Here is a 20,650-nt window from a genome sequence, read left to right on the forward strand (position 1 = left end):
TTTCGAGGTATCACCTTTTGGAATGATCTGCATAACTCACTCAGGGCTCAGCTGGATAAATAATGGGATCATCCCAAACGTCTGCTAAGACTCCCCTTAACAGCACCTCATACCATATATTAGTTATATATATATTGCGTGTTGGTATTATACATAGCATATATACATATGTTTTTATTTACATACACACACGATACCAATGAGAAAATAACTGAAGCTTTTTCTTCAGCTACCTTAGCATGGGCACTATGATACTACTTATCATAGTATGCATGAGATCATTCCTGATTCAGCAAAATACTGAAAAGCATGTGATTAAGTGCTCTGCCTAATCAGGAACACGTGATGCATCCTATCAGAGAAATCTTAGATTGACAAAACTCTAAATGTAACAAACTAGTAGCTATTCTGTAGTTTAGCATGTTTTTGTACTAGACCTTTTTAAGTGTTCCTCATGGATGGTCTTGCATAGTCTAGGTCTGGCTGTGCTCCACTCCTTGAGGATTTTGTAACAACACTCAGTACCCAACAAAAAAGCCCACAACTCACTATCATCTCTTTTATATTACACACATGGGTGCACACAGAGCCACGGAGGCAAAAATATCAAAAAAGGAAAGAGACGGCAGTCTCCAAGTAATGACTAGCTAATAGGGTGCATTTCCAACACATAGGCCTCCCAGTTGTTTATTCTAAAGAAAATGGACCCAAAATGTTAACATTTCTGCAACTGAGCATCTCATCTCCACAGATAAAGCTTTTTATGTCTTGTTGTGGCTAGCTTATCCTTCCCAAGCTTTAGTGCGCTTGAAAGGGGGTAAATGGGAAGAATCTTTGAGGGGAGAAATGTTGCATTTTCCTCCCCTCAAAATCTTAGGACCTGTTCTAGATATCATTGAAGTTAACAAAACAGGATTGAGTGCCCAGGCTTGCTCAGAATTTGCTATCAGGACTTTTTTTACTGAAACATTTAAAAAATCACTAAATTTCTTAATATAACTAAGCCTAGATAGGTTATTTTAGAATACACACTTCAAGATGGAAATCAGACCTCTGTGTGGCTGTTATGTACAGTAACACAAGATGGTTCCTATGTTTGCTGGACATTACAGATTAAAGCTGGCTCTAATATAGATGGGCATAGTTCCATTGAATTCAGTGGAGTCGTGCTGATCTACATCAGGGCTGAGTTTTGCCTTAGAACTGGAAATTTTTCCACTACAGTACACAAGCCTTTGCCATGTGAAAGAATGGGGAAAAATGTAACACAATGTTACATGTATTGGATCAACATTCCAGTTCATTCAAATATTGTGACAACTGATCTGGTGTTGGTTAAAAAATACAAGTGAGAGAGCCATACTTTGGAAGTGTAATGAATACAGTCTGGCTGCCTTGATGATTGTCCTGCCAAGTTAAATCACCATTCTTCCAACAGGAGCAACAACAACAAAAACACCACCACAATCAAACAGAAATAAGAAAATTGCCCACTGCTACATTAGATATTTGTTCTGAGACTGAAGCAGCTTTCAGTGCAGTGTTAATTCATCTGATTTAGGACTGTTACAGTCCTGCTAGATTAGCACTGCTATTTCTTCCACAGACTAGTGTTACGATGTGCTATGTCTCGCTGGCAGTTTTGTCATCTCATAGATTTTAAAGTCAGAAAGGACCATTGTGATCATCTAGTCTGATGACCTGCACAGGGCAGGCCACAGAATCCCACCTACCCACTCCTGTATTAGATCCCTAACCTCAGGCTGAGTTACTGAAGTCTTCAAATCAGGATTTAAAGACTTCAAGTTACAGAGAATCCACCATTTACACTAGTGTAAACCTGCAAGTGACCTGTGCTGCACGCGGCAGAGGAAGGCAAAAACCATAGGGTCTTTGCCAAGCCGGTCTGGGGAAAAATTCCTTCCTGACTCCAAATATAGCGCAGTTGGTCTGTCTGATTATAGCTAGTACCATAGCAAAGAATGAACGATACTTGTTTTAAAATGGTCTGTCTTGTTCACCTGATTGTCAAGACACTGTTCATAAGAGAAATTAACTTAAAATTACCCACAGGGTTTTCCTTGTGTGTCTTTTGGGGTTGAAGGGAAGAGCCAGGCAGCATCGCTGCTTATTATTTTGGCATGGTCTGGCCAGCATTCCTATACGTTCTCTGCTCTCCTTCCTGCTCCATAATCTCAACAATGGACTTTATTCTGTGAGGTGCTCGGCTCGGAGGTACTGATTTCAGGAGGAGTGGAAGGGCATTAGCAGCTTGTGGGAGGTCTTCAGCACCTGACAGGATTAGGCCCTAAAATCTGCATCTTTCAGTGACTGTTTCTGTTTTTTGATATGACTGCATGTAACAGACACATCAGCCTACTTTTTACCTTCGGAGATATTTCCCATAAGTTACAAAGATCTGTGTTACTCTTTGTATTTTGGGCTCTGCAGTAGCACTCCTTGTCATTGAAACACCACAATGGTGGTGACTGAGACCTTCTCTACACTGGAGTTTTTTGCATTAGGGTAACTATACTGAAGCAAGGAGGAACCTAGCGATGGCCATGACAGGCTAATAGATTTCTAAACACAACTTGCCCTGACTATGTTAGGTACCAACGTCCAAGTTTAAAAATCACCTCACTCACCATGTTTTAAAACACAACCTATTTTCCTAGTCTATACATGCCCCATGCCATCTATACCTACTTTTAGCAGCGTTACAGAGCAAGGTGGTAAAACTAGTGACATTTGTACTAGTTCTCCTACTAATTGTAGCACCAATGGAACTGCACCAACAGAAGTTTCATGATGAGAGGTCTCCCCAAAACTGCCCAACAGTTTATCAGTAAATAAAAGGAAAACTGAAACAAATGCTCTGTATAGCTCTCGAGATGAGTGCACGTGTATAAAGGCACAACAAACATTTTGGGAATAAACCAAACCACTGGCAGACATAAAGAAACAAAACAGAGGCCAGCACTTACTAGATGGTTTCAATAACCTGAACGTAATGAGCGAGGGGTAAGAAACTATGTCAAGAAGGCTGGTGTTAATAATGGAAGTGTGTATGTTGGGGGTGAGGGGGAATAGGGCTTTAAAAAAACCTAAAACAAATGGGCATGATTTAAAATTAAAAAAATGAAAGTAGGTGAGGAAAAGATTAGTGAGATACAAAGTCATGTGTATAAAATACATTAAAACAATCCCCATAAAATATCATCATTCAGAAAAGAGCCACAAGATGTTTACAGGCCAAACTGGATCCCAGCAGGAGAGTACTGTAATCCCTGCTCCATCTCATCTGCTCCTGTCATCTCTGTTTCTTACGGCATCCCATCTAATATTGGGCCCCAATTATGCATGAAGAGCTGTGCAGGCACAGGTTTTTAATGCAAGACTGACACCACAGAATGTAAGCTCTTCAGGACAGGAGAGGACAGTTATATTTTTACATGTTCTGTCAAGTGTCTAGCACTGTTTTGGGTACCATAATCCACATTTCCAAGGTAAGTAGCATATGCATGCCTGATCATTCTTTAAAACCATTCAGTCCAGGCCCTGGGATATGAAGAACCTAGATGACTGTGTGTATCATGTAATTTGGGTCACAGCTATAAAAATACAACAACACTGCTTTGGGTTTCCCTTACCTGTAAGTGAATCACTGAGGTAAATCTTATATCTCAGGGAGTTACACAGTTGCACGCCTACAAACTTCTTGTACCAGGTCCTCTTGACATATTGTCTCCCTTTGCACTCTGAATAGGAGTCGGAATTGAAAGGGACTTCAGTCCAGATGGCATCTTTTCCCACTGCAGGAGAAGAAGAAAGAGGGGAATTGATACTGCCATACAAAACTGGGCGTGACAGACACATTCAAATGATTAGAGAAGACCAGAAACCCAAATGCAACAGGATCCCACTTGGACTATATTAACAGCACCAGTCATCTGCATTTTGAATGATATTTTATGGAGTTTGTAAGCAGCAAAATATAGGAGCAGTGTGTCCCAGTCCCTGGGAGGCTGCACGGTTGTGCCTTCTTGGGCTTGCACTGAGGGCACTCCCACAGGTGTCAGGCCCCTCTCCACATTTCACCCACTGTCAGACCAGGATCTGGATTACAGCCTCCTACATACCGACCATGAATAATTCAGCAAGTCCAGCTGGGATTGGTCCCTGCCAGGGTTTCTCTTTTGGGGGCCTCTGACAGTGATACAGAAAGAGCTTCTTCAAAACAAAGTGTCCTTTATTTTATCCAGAAGGTACACAGTGCTTAGAGAAGTGGATTTTAAAATAACCAAGACCTACAAGCATATCTCCTTACCTAAACTTAACTCCTCCATCCACTGCTTAGTGTGGTCTGGGTTATTCACCATCTCTGAGTTGGGACGAACAGCCTACACTGATTGCAGTCCTCTCCCTAGTCCCGGAATGTCTCAGACTGTCAGCTTTTTTGCTGACAAATCCTAGCCAAGCTCTCTCAGCTCACCCAATACCGTGTCCTTTTTCTAGCATATTTAAGGGGTTAGGTCTCCTTTGACCTTAGGCTTAGTTTCAGGAAGAGAACAGCATCCTACCCTGGATGGAGCCAGCTAGGTAAATTCTCCCCACAATTGATGGCCCAGGAATTATTCTCTTAATTCTTTAGAAGCAGCCTCTTGGATCCACTGTCTTATCTTTACCATTCCTGGGTTCTAGAACACTGTTTTTATGATTTAACTCTACGCACTCAGGCAGGCAGCAATACAAAAAATGACCAAGGAAACTGAGTCATAAGAAATATTACAAACATATTTCCAAGTTTTTCACAAAGGACCTGACTTTGGGGTTGCTTCTGACACTGGTGTAAATCTGGAATAACTCCACTGAAGTAAACAGGTACTCCAGATTTAGGCTGCTGTAACTCAGATCAAAATCTGGCCCTTTTATGTACAACGTTCATTGCGATGTAAGGGAGACAAATATTTGTATGTGTACTGAGATACAGTTACAACTTATAAAAGTGGGTAACAGAGTAGTAGTGGGCGAATTATGATTCCACAGCTTTTCTAACAGAGAGGGTACAAATGAGGGCACCGTTAACTTGCAGCAAACTACGTGATAAACAAAATGAGATAGCCTACACTGTGGAAAGGGAGAATATTTGCAAATTTTTAAAGGCAACTTCAGTACTAAATGCAAAACATAGGCCCTCAGGCTGAAAGGGGTCTCTTCTGCTCTTTTAGAGCCTGCCCCAACTCCCACGAAGTCAACAGGAGCATTACCACTGGCTTCAGGAGGAACTGGGTCAAAGCCTTTCAAAGCTGACTATTTTTCATGGCATACATTTCAGCACAATGACAGACAAATAGCGGACGCTGATTTGCATTCTGTTAAGTCGCTTACTAAGTAAAAAATAGCGTATTCTTTTTACAGAGCTTTCCGTTGACTTAACAACTGGGCTGAGAAAACACAAGCTGTCCATGGCTCATTTGTGTACATTGGTTCCAAGCCATCTTAGCTGCTGCGGGAATACCACATCACATTGATTGTGCTGTGCTCAGGTAAACATTTAGACTGGGAGGAATTCCTTACAAGTTACATAGATGGAAGAAGTGAAATCATGTGTGAATGCTGTTCTGTTCCACGGCATGTGTAGCTAGGACAGCACAACCTCTCCTGTCATAAACTAGTATGTTACCTTCCTTTAGAAAAATGTTCTGATTAGAGCATGCTATGCATAAAGGGCTTACTTGAAATTGGCTCGCTCACTCTTGGGTCCGCTGGGGAGAAAAACAAACACTTAATCAGACTTTGTAAAATAATTTCTCCTGATATTTCTACAAAAGCACATTGGAAAGTGATTTTCTATGGATGACATAAACAATAATCTGTAAAATAGCAACAATTTTGGGAAGTTGAGTTCACTACATTTTTGTGAAATGGCTCACGTAACTACACCTCTACCTCGATATAATGCTGTCCTCGGGAGCCAAAAAATCTTACCGCGTTATAGGTGATACTGAGTTATATCGAACTTGCTTTGATCTGACAGAGTGCACAGCCCCGCCCGACCCGGGGCACTGGTTTACCGCGTTATATCCAAATTCGTGTTATATAGGGTCGCGTTATATCGGGGTAGAGGTGTAGTTCGAATTACTGCATCACTGAGCTTTTAAAAATGTTATTGATGGGTCACTACCCGTAAAATTTGGATTTGTTAAAAAAAAAGATTAGAAAGCTTATCATCAATAAACATATTTCCATGGCATTTTAAAAATTTCAGTGTAGACCATTTATTATTATTATTTTAAAGAACTCCTCTGTAGTGCTTGCTGCCCAAATGCTGCAGCTTTACATTAGTGGATGAGAATGAGAAATGGAGACGTGTGGAAAGGGATTAGGAAAAAGTGAAACCGACCAGTTTATTTCCATTGTCCACACTGAGTGAAGGAAAAAAATAAACATCAAAAATCATGAAATTGCATTAAAATATAAATGGTTCTTTCAAGTTTAATAATCTAAGATACATTAGTAACATAAGAGGGTATCAATTTTTCTTAAAATATGTGGGACATATTCTGAATTCCTTACTCATTTTCCATTTACCTGTTACTCAGTCAAAACACCCATTAATTTCAGTGAGAAAGCACTGAAGGATTTGATTTAAAATGTTAAACCTGACAGTGTCCCTTTAAAGAGCCCTGGTACACAGTAAGTGCCTACTAGTTCAGAGTACTATCAACAATTGGCAGCTGACTCTAAATACAAGAATAGCTCCTGCTTCTATTGCAGTCAATGGCTATTTTGTAATTGGCTTCTAGAGAAGCTGGATCTTGGATGGAGAGTGCAATGCTGTACTGAGTGATTCTTTTTGCTCCCCACAGCCAAATCAGGTGGGACTTTGCTTATTGTACCATTATAAACACATGACAAAGCTGCAAATAGCATTCTAAGTTGCAGATGCATTAGATAGATACATATTTTTGAGGGCCCTATACCAATCTGCTAAATGAATAATTCTTAATTTTAAAGAATATATTTCCTGTGCTCACATTGACCCCATTCCACTAAGCGTCAATCCAGTGGGTAAAACACTGGATTAGGACCCAGGACACCTAGATTCTATTCTCAGATCTGCCAGTGACCTGCTGGATGATTTTGGGCAAGTCACTTAATCTCTCTGTGCTTTTGTTTCTCTTCCTGCAACAAGTGTGTCTTGTTTATGTAGACTGTAACCTCATCAGCGCAGTGACTCACTCTCTCTCTATAGAGATCTATCTATTTACACACACATACAGTACCTACCACAAAGGGACTCTGATCTCAGTTAAGCCCCGAGGCATTATTGTGATAGAAACAACAGTAATAAAATTAAAACAATCCTATATTGCAGACAGTGAGAAAAGCATGGGCAACAAAGCAAAATTGAAAAAGTGTGCCGTGTGTGTAAATCTGTTATGTATCACTGCGCGCAAAGGCCTGTCTGTTTGCAGAGCTATCTGATAGAGGGATACAAACACAAACATGGATTTACTATAATAAAGCTTTGGATTTAAGATGCCACACTACCCATTACAAAAAAAATCCCTGGATTCAGCGTAAGCCTTTGTACACCTTCCGTAGTTAAATCACAGTTCTGTCTTGTGTCCATAAAGGAGTATGGGAATTTGTCATTTACATACGGAGAGACAGAGGCACAGAGTAAGGTAAAGTGAAATGCCCAGGGCAGCCCAGCAGGTCAGTGGCAGAGCAGGAAGGAAATCCAGGTTTCCTGAGTCTGAGTCCAGTGCTATACAGGCTACACTGCATCCATAATCATTAATTTAAAGGTCAAGTTAGCTCGTCTTTTTGGCTGAACACATTGTCAAGGTTTTCATTGTTAAACTGATACATCTATTGAAACTCTTACCTGATTCAGTAGAAAATGGGACCTTAGGAGTGCTTGGACCTTCACCGAGAGGGTTTCTGGCTTTCACCTGGAAGTCATAACTGGAGAATAAAATTAGAAACAAACACACACTGTATTCTTGATTGTCATGGACAAGCAAACCACCCATGCAGACACCCTCTCTGATGCTACTGGCTTCCTGGACAAACATAAAGTATCAAGTTTCTTACTCTGAAAACATTTAGACATTCTGCTCCTAAGAATGTAAGACCCCTCTGTCTATGCATAGCAACCCTACGTGCAAGTCCTGACTGTTTGTTTTAATTCTCCAGTGGTATTTTATCCTGTTTTTAATGCTGGCGGGGGAGCAGTTTAGGTGACAGGCTCTGCTGCTGCAAGTAATGTATGTCTTTCAGGAGGTGGGGCTGGCGTGTTCAGCCAAACGAAAGATCCAATTGGCTGAATGCACCTCAGTGCGATATATAGTCCTTTAATAACAACAATGCACCTCACTTAGGGATGTCTCTTTCTTATCCTTCTCCACAGCAATATTTTATGGCGTAGTCCTAAACACCAATATTTCCTGAACTCTCCTCCCCCCACCCGCCACACCCTCCCGCCTGAGTGGGGTTGCTACTTCTGGGATGCAAAAAAACAGGACATGTGGGATGATCCTGAGCACATAAAACTGGACAGCTGACAGCATGTACTGAGCTCTGTTACCGATTTCCTAGGACAGCTACCTCAAAAAAGGGACAATCCTGGGGGAACCTGGACAGGTGGCAACGCTAGTTGGGACCAAGACAGAATGCAGGAAAAGTAAAACAAAGTAGAAAAGCAAGAATAATCCCAGTCACACTATGCTGTTGAGGTTCCTCCTCCAGCTTTGTTGCCCGGGTGGCTTTGAAAGCAAAGACCTGCTCCCTTCCCCACAACTCAAATCCAGGAGGCTGAACAATTGCTGCCAGTTCCCTATTGATACTACCTGGGGAGAGCCCTGCTTCTCATTCCAATTCTCCTTAAAGGTGCTCAGGGTCCCTGCCATTTGTGGCTTTCCTATTCTGCTGCTGTGCTGTGAGGAGAGGTGGCCAGAGCATTCCCATTTCCTTACAGCAGTAAGGCCTGTGGCTGCTACCTGGTGCCAGTGGCTCCTGCACACCCATACACGGCTGAGCCAAACGTGGCCACTCCACTCAATCCTGTTTCCCAAATCCCCTCCTCTCCTACACTGATGTCTTTTCATATGTGATGCACCCATGCTAATGGATGCACTCTGACGTACTGAACTAGCAACATGGGTAAGAATATCAATGTCAGTGCACAAATGTATTTTTCGCCCACCAACCACACAGCCAAGCACCGACCTAAAAGCCACTCAGAATCAGCCTATTATAAGATACCATCACTTGCCTATATTAACAACTAAACACAGCTATAAGGTACCCCACACCCCCATGGTGATCTGCCTGCCTAGAAGCAATGGAAAATTGCATGCTTTGCTGATACTGCTGTACAAAGGCTCCCACTCATGTTGTTCTCCCTTCTTTCCGTTCCAGTTTCAGGTTATGTATCAGTTCCTTCCCTTGAACTGACGACTATCAGCTTGTGCCTGTCATGCAAATGTGAAAGCTACCTCACTCATTGGGGCCTCTGAGACCCATACAGCTCCTGTTGGTTTTTTGGTTTTTTGTTTGTTTGTTTTTTTAAATGATTGTAAGGAATGTAGTTGAAAAAAAGAGAAGATACAGAGATAATTTCCCCGAAGTCTCTAACATTCAAAATCCTTTGTGGTTCACTTTCCAGCAGCAGCTTTCCAGGAGCTCTAGGCGGTGTAGGGAGTGTACAGAAAAACAGTAATTTATTCTTTTCCTTGTTATGATTATTTGTATTACAGTAGTGCCTAGAGGACTTATTCTGGGGTCACAGCAAGAAACAGCCCCTGGTTTGGAGGCTGTGAGAAACCCTGACATAAATAAGTAGTAGGCAACTGAGTACATTTTAAATTAGTAATTAACGCAAAACAATGGACATTTTCAAAACAATGAGCAGGCATTTAGGTTATTTTCTATTTTGAATGTTATATTGGACAATTAAATATTCCTGTTGATTCACAAAGAATCCCTTATTAATTGAAGGGGTTGCTTGGTGAATTTACCACAGTGCTATGAAATGGAGCTGCAAGAGACTGCTTTCCAAGCAGCAAATTTCCAAGAGCTCAAACGATCAGAAGAGACAAGATTTAAAAACCATGCCACTATTCTCATGCGCTGGTTGCCAATACTTCATTTAAAAGTTCCCCACAAAGAGGCTGAATAGTTTAGTACAAACTGTGGAATTTCCACCTGTTTCTTAGTCTCTGAAGACCTGAGCAGCATGCTGATTAACCTCAGTAGGTTCTTTATGGCCGAATACCAAGGGACAGTCTCCCACAGCTACTTGATAGCATAATTTTTATTTCAACCAAGTTTAATGCATAAAACTAACAATTCTCTCAATTTTTGTAAATCTTCACACAGAACAGAAATACCTGCAAGTGTTCTCATCTAGGAAAATATTTTATAAATGAGGAATCTATATTTATAAGCGTAACCATGGGTTTGTTATTTTTATTCTAAAAGCCTATCTAATCTAATTTAGATATTTATTCCATGCTCACCACTGTATTCAAGCTGCTTTAAGGTCACTTTAAATAAGCCATATGATGTTTCAATGCAGAAAATCTACCTTTGTCTGGGCCATGTGGGAGGCTCCCTCTGGAGTTGTTGGTTCTTATCTTGTGTATGACCATGGCTAGGAGAGGGGTTGGAGGAAAAGTGTACAACAGATATGTATCCCATTTGAGGAGAAAAGCATTGCTGAGAAATCGGGATCCTGGTCTCGCTCTGGAGCAGTGCTGAGGGATTGGGATCCCAGTCCCGCACTGGAGCAGAAGTATGGGCATCTGGCATTTCAGTTTGTTGCAAAGAGGTTTACATGCAACAGCACAAGGTGGTGATTTGGGGATTTTGTTGCCTACTTAACAAGCTGCATGATAGAAGAACAGTTTAGATATGCTGAAACCTAGTCTATACACACACATGTACCGGGCCAAACTGGTGCAAACACTGATGTGGATCCTTATTATCTTTTAAGAGTTGCTTAAACCAGTGGTTCCCCAACTTTTTGGGCTCAGGACTCATCTGTAAATGTTTATGGCTTGTCACAGCCCAGTAAATAGTTTGGGGGTGGAGGTCCTGGGGTGGTTTCGATCGGATCCTGCCCCCTGGTGGAAGGGGTTGGGTCCTGCCCAGCACTCACCCCACAGTGGTGGCTCCTGCAGCTCCTGTGCCGTGGGGCTGGCTGGGCTTGGCTCTCAGTTCTGAGCGTTGCAACCTCTGGGCCTGCAGCGCTGCTTGGGTTTAGCCCCCTTCCCCTGACTGGATCAAATTTGTGTGAGTGGAGTTGTGACCTGGCTCATGGGGTCACAGTGCCACTCACTCATATTTGACCTACCTGGGCTCCCATCTTCATGACAGCTGGGCCCTCAGCGGTTGCAGTGCCTGGAGCAGGGAGGCGAGCCCAGCCAGCCCTGTGGGACAGGAACTACAGGAGCTGCCACGTGACCCTTTGAAACATTCTGCTGACCCAATTTCTGGTCCCGACTCAGAGGCTGAGAAACCCTGGCTTAAACTGTCCACATAGCCTTTTGCACCTGTGTAAAACAACATCTGAAGTAAACTGGTACAATTCTGCATGTAGCCAAATTCCTTTGATTTATTCTTTTTAGATGAAAGGAAATGGCTATGTTGTGAGAGAATTAAGTGGACAAAGTAAAGAATGGTTTAGTAATGTGCATCATCAATCTAAGTTTATAACTTAAAAGCTGCAAAAGTCTTTCTCTTGATTTACAGGGCAGCAGCATGGTAATATCTGAAACCTATCCATATGTTTCATGAAAGGTTGGATATAAATAAAATACACCATTTTATATCTATTTTATTATTTGATGGATCAGGTCCATGAAAATTCCCCATTAGAGCCAAACCTCACATTTTTCACTATTATGTGAAAGTTATACAATACATCATGGTTTGCTATTTAAGTCAACTGTGCTGATCTATATTTTAGAAGATACTGCAGCATTAATGGAATTATCAGCCACACTGATCCCAAGTACACCAAAACATTCTAGGTGGCCAATTTTAGTTTATGAAATTTAAGTGATAAATATTTTATTTTATACATAGTTGATTTGTGGTATACTATTTTTTTTTTTTTTTTTTTTTACATGTTGCCGACTTTGAGCAGACAAGATAAAATAATTTATATTTCAAATGGCAATAGAGCACTAGACAATTTTTTGACTAACAACTAATGCAGAAGCAGAAGTTTAATAAGAAGTTTAATTAACATAAATTAATTAATTGGATTACAGTACCTCCTAGAGCCCCCATATGTCCTAGGCACCGTAGAAACAGATATAAGCTCACAGTTACAAGGCTTAGCAGGATAGAATGCTCTGCTTCCCTCACAGAAGAAAGTATAGCTTAGTTAATATAGTGTGTCATGCTGCATTATTTGGAGTTTGTGTTTTGATTTTCTGAAGGACAATCATTTGTTACTGTAACTGTAGTTATGAATGGGCACATGAATTGCACAAGCTATATCCCACAGAAAGTTAGTCACCGTGAATGGACGTATAGTGGACTCTGGTTGGGCTGGGAGCTGAGGAGCTCAATAAATAGAGCTAAGGAGATCTATCTAGAATGCCTGATCCAGAAATTCCAAGCTCTGCACAGAGCTGACTCTGTGGAGTGGGACTAGGTTGGACAGGACAGCAACTAAGTAAGTGGAGAGGTCTTTCTGACCAGCTGCAGGATGGAGCAGAACCTGATGGTGTAGGCTTTGTTGAACTAAAGCAGACAGGAGAGCTGCCCCAGCACCCAGTTGACTACCAATGAGTCTATCTGGATTCACAAGTGAGGGTTTAGATGGGTATGGGTTGTTTTATGAATAAGAGTTATGGGTGTCACCCAGCAAGGTAATTAATATCTAGGACTTTGGGGGTGGCCATACATCTGAAACACTGTTTGGGTTTTGTCAGTTTTGATTTTTTGTAGGTGAATATATGGTTATTGTGACCCAACAGTTACTACTGTGAATGACACCTGGCAGAATGGTTACATAGGAAGGGACCATCCCTGCCCTGAAGCACTCAGTTTGAATAATAGGACCCATCAATTCTACAAGTTCCATAAATAACTAGAACACAAGCTGAAGACTGTAAACATTTTAGAGGAAGTCCAAATGTCTCTGTTTCCCAAGTCTTGTGACAGGCATTTCAAAAAAATAGGAAAGAATCATCTCTGCCTTCTCCTTCGGCTGGCTTCCAGCCAGGAAACACCACCAGTGGCAGCAGCACAAGGAGCAACAGGCACCTTTGGGTCACAGGATAGTAACTATCTGACTGACAGCATATCGCACACTAGTAGGGAGAGGGAAAATGTTTGGCCAAGAATAAACAGTGGGTGAGAGGTATCAAATCATACTGTACTCTGAAGAGCTCATATAGCGTTTTCATAAATGGCTGCATCGCGACATGTCAGTTTTTAAGGATGCAGGTAAAAGATCTCAAAAGTGACTACTCTGTGTATATAAACAAAACGGATGTAAAAACGATCAAGTGCTCTCTGCTACTTTATTGATTTCTATGCAAGCCACAGGACAAAAAAAGCCAAAGGGATTAAGAGACTATGTAGGCCAGAGTTTAGCAAGATATATAGGAAACCTATATAATGATTATCCCATACCTACATTTTAGCCAGTTTTGATGTTCATAAGGAGCTGTAGTCTATACTCCATCTCATATATACTGCCAAAAACTCCTCAACGGCAGTATAAACAGCAGCTTAAAGCAACCTTTGACTCCCGCCTCTGTCAGAATGTCATTCCATAGGCTCTGGAAAGAATAGGCCTCAGAAATCCATCCAAACCACAGAGGACAATAAAAGTACTTATGCAGATTACATTTCTATTTATTCAATTACTGTACAGGCTATTTTTTCCATAGGAAATTGCTATCCCACATGAAATTTTGGCAAGCAAAGGAAATTCTATCATTTTCTAAATCATGCAAAAGGAGAAAAATGTGAGATCATAGAACTGAAAAGATGAAATTAAACAGAGCTTTTCAGTGTAGTATTATCAACTGTACTGCCATCCTACCAGTGGTGGATTAGCTACCGGGCCAGCGGGGACCTGGTCCCACTCCCCCACGGCAGCAGCTCTGGGCAGGCGGGGGAAGTCCCGGCGCCCCACAGCAGGAGAGCCAGGGGGGACAGCAGGCGGAAGGGGAGGGGAGGGGCCCCCACTTACTCTGGCCTAGGGCCCCACAAAACTGTAATCTGCCTCTGCATCCTACAATTTTCAAGCAGAAAAGGAGTCCTATGAAGTCCTCTTATCATCTAGTGCTATGTGCCTTCTGTCTTTCACTTACAAGTATGCACACTTAATATGCAAATTAGATTGTCAACAGAACTAAAATAATATACAAGGCCACTGCCTGCTCCCCACCTAGACCCACTGAGGCACAAGAGCCTTATGTGCCACTCTTCCTCAGACAAAAACTTCTTAATACAGATCCGTGCCAATAGACTGGAGGGGTAACAGCCTAATTTAACTGCTACTTGAATTTCTCCTGAACCGTTTGATTCTAATCCGACAGCAATGCAATTGTAACATTTTACATTAACTTTTGCAAAGTATATAACTTTGTATGTATAACTTTAACTTCTACAAAGCTATATGCTTTCTTACTGTAGCAAAGCTTCCTGGCTACTTATCGTGTGCTCTGTGAACGTATGTTACTTGCATTTATGGTTATGCAAGTTAAGATAACAATATGGGTATTCAAATCTCATTCTTCAGAGATTAAATATAATCACCTGAGGCAAATGAGAGTAACTGTCGTTCCCAATGACAACATGGTTTAACTGGATAAGCATATTAATGGTGTTGGTGGGTTTATCTTCCTTTTAGGTGCTGGCTACTGCTAAGAGGAAGAGACTAGATGGACCAAAGAGCTAATCTGGCATTAAAAAAAATCCCATATTTCATTGCAGCTGTACTATAGTACGTGGGGCAGCAGAGCATATGGTGTACACAAAGCTTCTTCGGTAGCAAACGAAAAGAAGATCTCACAAGAATTTAAAATAACTACAACATATTTCAAGTACATTAGACATAAAAGGCCGGAAGGGCCTCTATGGGCTGGTAGGGGATGATTTATAGACAGAAGAGGTTGACATTTCTGAAAATAAATCCTTTGCCTCAGAGTTCACAAAGAAAGACTAGGGGGGCGGGGGGAGGCAGATGCGGGAAAACAGACTGTTCCTCTGCCCAGAGGAGGAAGGAATACTACTAACGGAAATCAGGATGTCACCACAATAGATGACTGAAAAATTAGACTGAAGACTGACAAAATCCTAGGGCAGATACGAACCACGTAGAATTTTAAAGGAAATAGTAGAAAAGAGAAGACAACCATTAGCAGATAAATACTAAACTTCTTTGGAAGCAATGGACTGGAGACTAATTAATACAACATCTGTAATTAATATGTGGGCTATAAAAGAAAAGAAAAAAGCAGCAAGACTGACTTTAGCTATGGGAAAGATGTTGCTGACGAACAACACTACCACTGTAAAGCAAACACAGTGGAGGAAAAGACAACTCATAATAAGGACATTTCAGTTTTCGAGCTTCCAAAGGTTTATTAAAACAATGAAAGTGAGGAAAAATACTAAAAATTGTGAAAAAACCTTGACTGCATTCTTTTAAAGGAAGTCCTAGAAAGAACAAATTCACTAAGATGAGATCATACCAGATAGCACTATTAAGAAGCCACTGACATATTTTAGTCAATTTAATGATGGTTTGTGACATAGCATCCTACAAAAGACTAAAAGCCCGGCTTTCAGAAGAGCTGAGCACCCAAGATTCTAATGGGAACAACTCTGAAAAAATCAGGCTCCAAATTACAAGTTGAACTGTGTGAACCAATTCTCACTAGTAGGAAAGACTGGCTGGAAAGCACATTCCAGCTGCTTTAATCAAAACAACCATTTTTGTGGTTTTGCTTCAAATACTTTGGTTGTTTTCCAAAAGGAACAAATGTTGACTTTTCAGGTAACAGCAAGAGCTGTTTTTGCTATAAAAAAAAAAGAAGGCAACATTTCCATCTGGTGGCAAATGAGTACATTAATGCTATTGCTCATAGTGGTATTTTTCTCTGCTCAGAAGTGTTGGAAACCGTGACACTAGCACGCGTATAAAATTAATTTCTCAGAGAAGCCACCACAAAAAATTTTAGCTTTCACTTGTGAAAAAGGGCAAAGTGAAGATTTATAAGATATACCTATCCACCAGCCTAATCAGCGTAGTAGTTATGGGGACTCAAATCCTGAGAATTTTGCCTGAGTAAGAAAGGAGTAGAAACTGAGTAAGACATCAGGATCTGGCCCAGAGTGAGCTCAAGTGGTTGAGAGAATGAGTTCAGATATTAAAATATAAGACTTTTATGAGTGAAAGCACATTCGGATGGAAAAGGTTAGAGAAGAACTTCTGTGTGTGTGAGGAGGAGGGCTTTATGGAATATGACCTGAATCTGAAACATCCATGGTTGGAAACTCACCAGGTGATTTTGTAGATGCGTATCTGAGAAAAAGGTGGATTAAGATGAGTATGAAAAGAGAGTGGCTGTGAAATGAGAGGAGGACAGAGTCATTAGAAAAGATGAGTGCAATACAAAGTGCAGAATAATTAATAATCATGTTTATGTAACTATTACACAGACTACTCTACTAGGAGCACATGGGCAGAAAAGAAACTGATGCTATGAGAGAAAGTCTTCTGGGAAGCCCCAGTCTATAAAATGGGTAGATTTACCTAACTCACCAGGGAGACTTAATTGTTTCTTAGATGCTTTGAAATCTGTAGATGAAAACAGCTCTAGAAAGGCAAAGCATTTATAAGAATAAGCAGACTATTAGATCCGTAGTCAACACGTATTGTTTTAAATGAGGGGGTCATGCACTTAGCTAATTACTCCTTAGTGCTAACAACAGGTAGTAGTTTTGACAAATCACAACCCACCAAACACTACACATTATGATTTGTACTTTCAGGTTATTGCACTTTTACCAGTCTTCTAAGATACGTTAATTTTCTCTTATGCTGAAATTCTCCAAACATTATTTTTGATAGTTCTCCAGGTACAGAGGCCAAGGCACTAATCATCTATGGAAATATTTTTTAAATGACAAGTGCCAATTGTCAGGCATGTGTGACTATTGGGAAATGGAACAGACACAACACGTCTGTGTCTTGAGCAAACACGTGGCATTACTGGGCGATCCAACAAAATGGAATAATATAAGAAAATCAGCACATTTCATGCAGGCTGCTGAGCAGCTGACAGTGCCATGCATTTATTTAAAGGGTGTACCTTTTAGGCAGTAAAACAGGTTTCAAACAGAACATTATGCTCTCATTTCATTGATTCTGGATGCCTTGGAGTAGTCTGAATTCACACCAGACAAAAAGGCTGAGGTACAGATTACAAGGCAAGCAAAAGATGCTGTAGTTTGGACTGAAGTCCTTGCACCAACCATTGGGTGAATTAAGTAACTATAAACTCCTCGGTTATGAACTAAGTTACTGTAAATATTTTGTTTCTGAAGTTTATATTGCCAGTCATGTCTAGAGGAGAAAACAGCCAGCAGTGGCATTATTCCTATGAGTCAAAGCAAACAGATGCTTCAGCCTCTCAGCAAAAGGCCCTGTGTACATTACAAGGGAGACCATGCTAGCAACCACTAGGTTTAAATATGGCAGTCCGCAAGGTACCTCAACCAACGAGGACAGGTTTTTATTTCTTTTAAGAACCCTCCAAATCAAATCATGCTGTACATTAAGATCCCACCTTACACAAAGCTAAACTGCCCACCTGAAGAAAACCCATATTATGGCTTTATGGTACAGTTACAATATAATTCTTCAAAAAAACCCTTCCCAGTGTGCAATGGTCAGGGAAACCATGTTGCAACCATGTTCATATACAGTTGTCATAGAGTGAATGGACTATAAATGTTTTATTTTAGCTCCTTCCAACAGAAAAAGAATGGACAGGATTTCTTTAGCAGTCCATTATCACTATTGCTTAACTGACCAGATTTTGGTTCAGTGACACAAGTAACTCCTCAGCTTCTGTCCTTCTCTACCTGACAAAGCCTGCTGTGATGTACGGAGTTCCTCGACCTTAGTGACCTGAGGAATGAAAGATTAGGAGCTGACCAGCCTTGCATCTTGACCACCAATATCGTCCCAAAATATGATTTTATAGGTGACCTAGAGGCGAAATTTCAGTGCAATGCATGGAGATTGTTACAACACACATTTCTAAGGCACTTCTCACTACAGTACTGTGCAACAATATTGCTCCACTAGTATTAATGAAGTCACAAGGTTAAATCCTTGCTCACTACACTGAAAACATACTCTTTAGTTATCCAAGAATTTTAGCAGATGAGCTTAAAAACCTAAAACACCTTCCCAGAGAATTTTAGTGCTCACAAACAGGGTGATTTTGGCATCTCAGGGGTCAAACTGTTCAATTTCATCTTTGGGATAAAAAAGGCAGAACAGCAGCAGCACAAGCTTCCACACATTGCTAGAAAGACTAAAAAAGCAGAAGGCATTCTGTTCATGCTAACAAACTTATTATCTCTCACATTCCCATCTCTGTGCATCATAGCCTGCCATTCTCTGTGCATGAAATATTCTTCACATCTCAATTCACCAGACTACTACTCTCCTTCCCTTCAGATCCCTCTTAAACTCTCACTTCCTCCACAATGCCCACAAGAAGTGAACAACTCTCCCCACAAAAAATTATTAGAAATTACTCTTCCTGTTGGACTTCCTAGTGAATTTGTTATTATTCATTTATGTGTATTAGACTAACACTTCAGAGGCTTCAACCCAGAATGAGGCCCTATTGTGCTCGGTATGCTAGCACCTAAAAGAAGACAGTCTCTGCCCGAAAGAGTTTATATAACCTAAACAGAAAAGATAGACAAGAGTGGGAGGAGAAAAAAAGGCACAGAGAAATGAAAAGTCCCATAACATGTCAAGGCAGAGCTAGTAATAGAACCCAGGTCACCCAGCTCCCAGTCCAGTGCCTTTTTCTGTTTCTTCTTTTTCTTCAAGACTGTAAGTATTTTGGAGCAAGGGCTGCCTTCATGTTATATTTTATACAGCCCCAGGCACTTGACAAATACCAATAATGTTATGCTGTATACTTTCCTAGAGGAAAGTATGAATATTAATGGTATGTTTTTCCTGTTCAATTACAGGAGACAAACTGAAGGTCACCATTTGAAGGAACAAGGAAACTGCTTTATTACTAAGGTACTATTTAATAGCCAGTGTCATGCAGGACTAAACGGCTGCTGTTGGGTCTGTAACTCTGATCTAATCCTACTACGGACATAAATTATCATGACTAAAATGGTTGTAAAGGATCTCAGATGGAAGGAGTTTGCTTATGTGAGCTGCAATAATGATAGAAAAATCTTCACTTAATTTGTTACAGGTGGGAATCTGAGTTGCCTTATGTATGCTGACAAATATAATAGTTTTGTATTAGCATTTACAATGGGAAAAACCTGACTCTCAGCTTCTGGCAAAGAGTTATAGATTCATAGATTCTAGGGCTGGAAGGGACCTACTCAGTGGTGAGCTGGATCCGGTTCTCACCGGTTCGCAGGAACCAGTTAAATTTAGAAGCGTTTTAGAACCGGCTGTCCCAGGACAATGGGTTCTAAAAGGGCTGCCCTGCCTCTGGTCCCAGCTCACCTCTGCTTCCTGGGCTCCTCCCTTGAAGGCTCTGCCCCTCCCTTCTCCTCCCTCTCCCCTGCTTCCCGTGAATCAGATGTTTGTGCGGGAAGCCTAGGACTCGGAAGGGCTCAGAAACAAGAAGCAGCTTGGCAAGGTAAGTTGGGGCGGGGGAGTGAGGAGGGCTCCAGGGAGGCATGGCACGGTCCAGCCCAGTCCTGCTCCGGCCGAGCACCCTGGCTCCAGCCGAGCAGCACGACCCCCTCGTGGAGTGAGAAGGAGGGAACCGGTTGTGAATTTTTTGGCAGCTCATCACTGGACCTACTCTTAAATATCTCCAGAGATGGAGATTCTACAACTTCCCTAGGCAATTTATTCCTGCGTTTAACCACCCAGACAGTTAGGAACTTTTTCCTAATGTCCAACCTAAACCTCCCTTGCTACAGTTTAAGCCCAAGAGGCTAAGGTGAACAAGTTCTCTCTCCTCCTTATGACACTCTTTTAGCCCTGAAAACTGCTATCATGTCCCCTCTCAGTCTTCTCTTTTCCAAACTAAACAAACCCAATTCTTTCAGCCTTCCTTCACAGGTCATGTTCTCAAGACTTTTAATCATTCTTGTTGATCTTCTCTGGACCCTCTCCAATTTCTCCACATCTTTCTTGCAATGTGGCACCCAGAATGGGACACAATATCCCAGTTGAGGTCTAACTAGCGCAGAGTAGAGCGGAAGAATGACTTCTCATGTCTTGCTCACAACACACCTCTTAATGCATCCCAGAATCATGTTTTCTTTTTTTGCAACAGCATCACACTGTTGACTCATATTTAGCTTGTGGTCCACTATAACTGTTAGATTCCTTTCTGCCGTACTCCTTCCAAGACAGTCTCTTCCCATTCTG

The 20,650-nt window shown here is 41.3% G+C and overlaps 1 protein-coding gene across 15 annotated transcripts in view; it reads right to left on the reverse strand.

Moving 5' to 3' along the window:
• ABI3BP (ABI family member 3 binding protein) overlaps window positions 1–20,650 on the reverse strand; it is a 304,680-nt gene that overhangs the window by 8,855 nt on the left and 275,175 nt on the right. For all 15 annotated transcript variants that reach the window (XM_075072439.1, XM_075072438.1, XM_075072445.1 and 12 more), the window contains 3 exons: window positions 7,898–7,977; window positions 5,739–5,768; window positions 3,654–3,815 (listed from right to left, as the gene is read on the reverse strand). In XM_075072439.1, coding sequence (XP_074928540.1) covers window positions 3,654–3,815; window positions 5,739–5,768; window positions 7,898–7,977 — 272 coding nt within the window. The remainder of the gene's footprint in view (window positions 1–3,653; window positions 3,816–5,738; window positions 5,769–7,897; window positions 7,978–20,650) is intronic.

The sequence above is a fragment of the Chelonoidis abingdonii genome, chromosome 1 (genome assembly GCF_003597395.2).
Source record: "Chelonoidis abingdonii isolate Lonesome George chromosome 1, CheloAbing_2.0, whole genome shotgun sequence".
NCBI lineage: Eukaryota > Metazoa > Chordata > Testudines > Testudinidae > Chelonoidis > Chelonoidis abingdonii.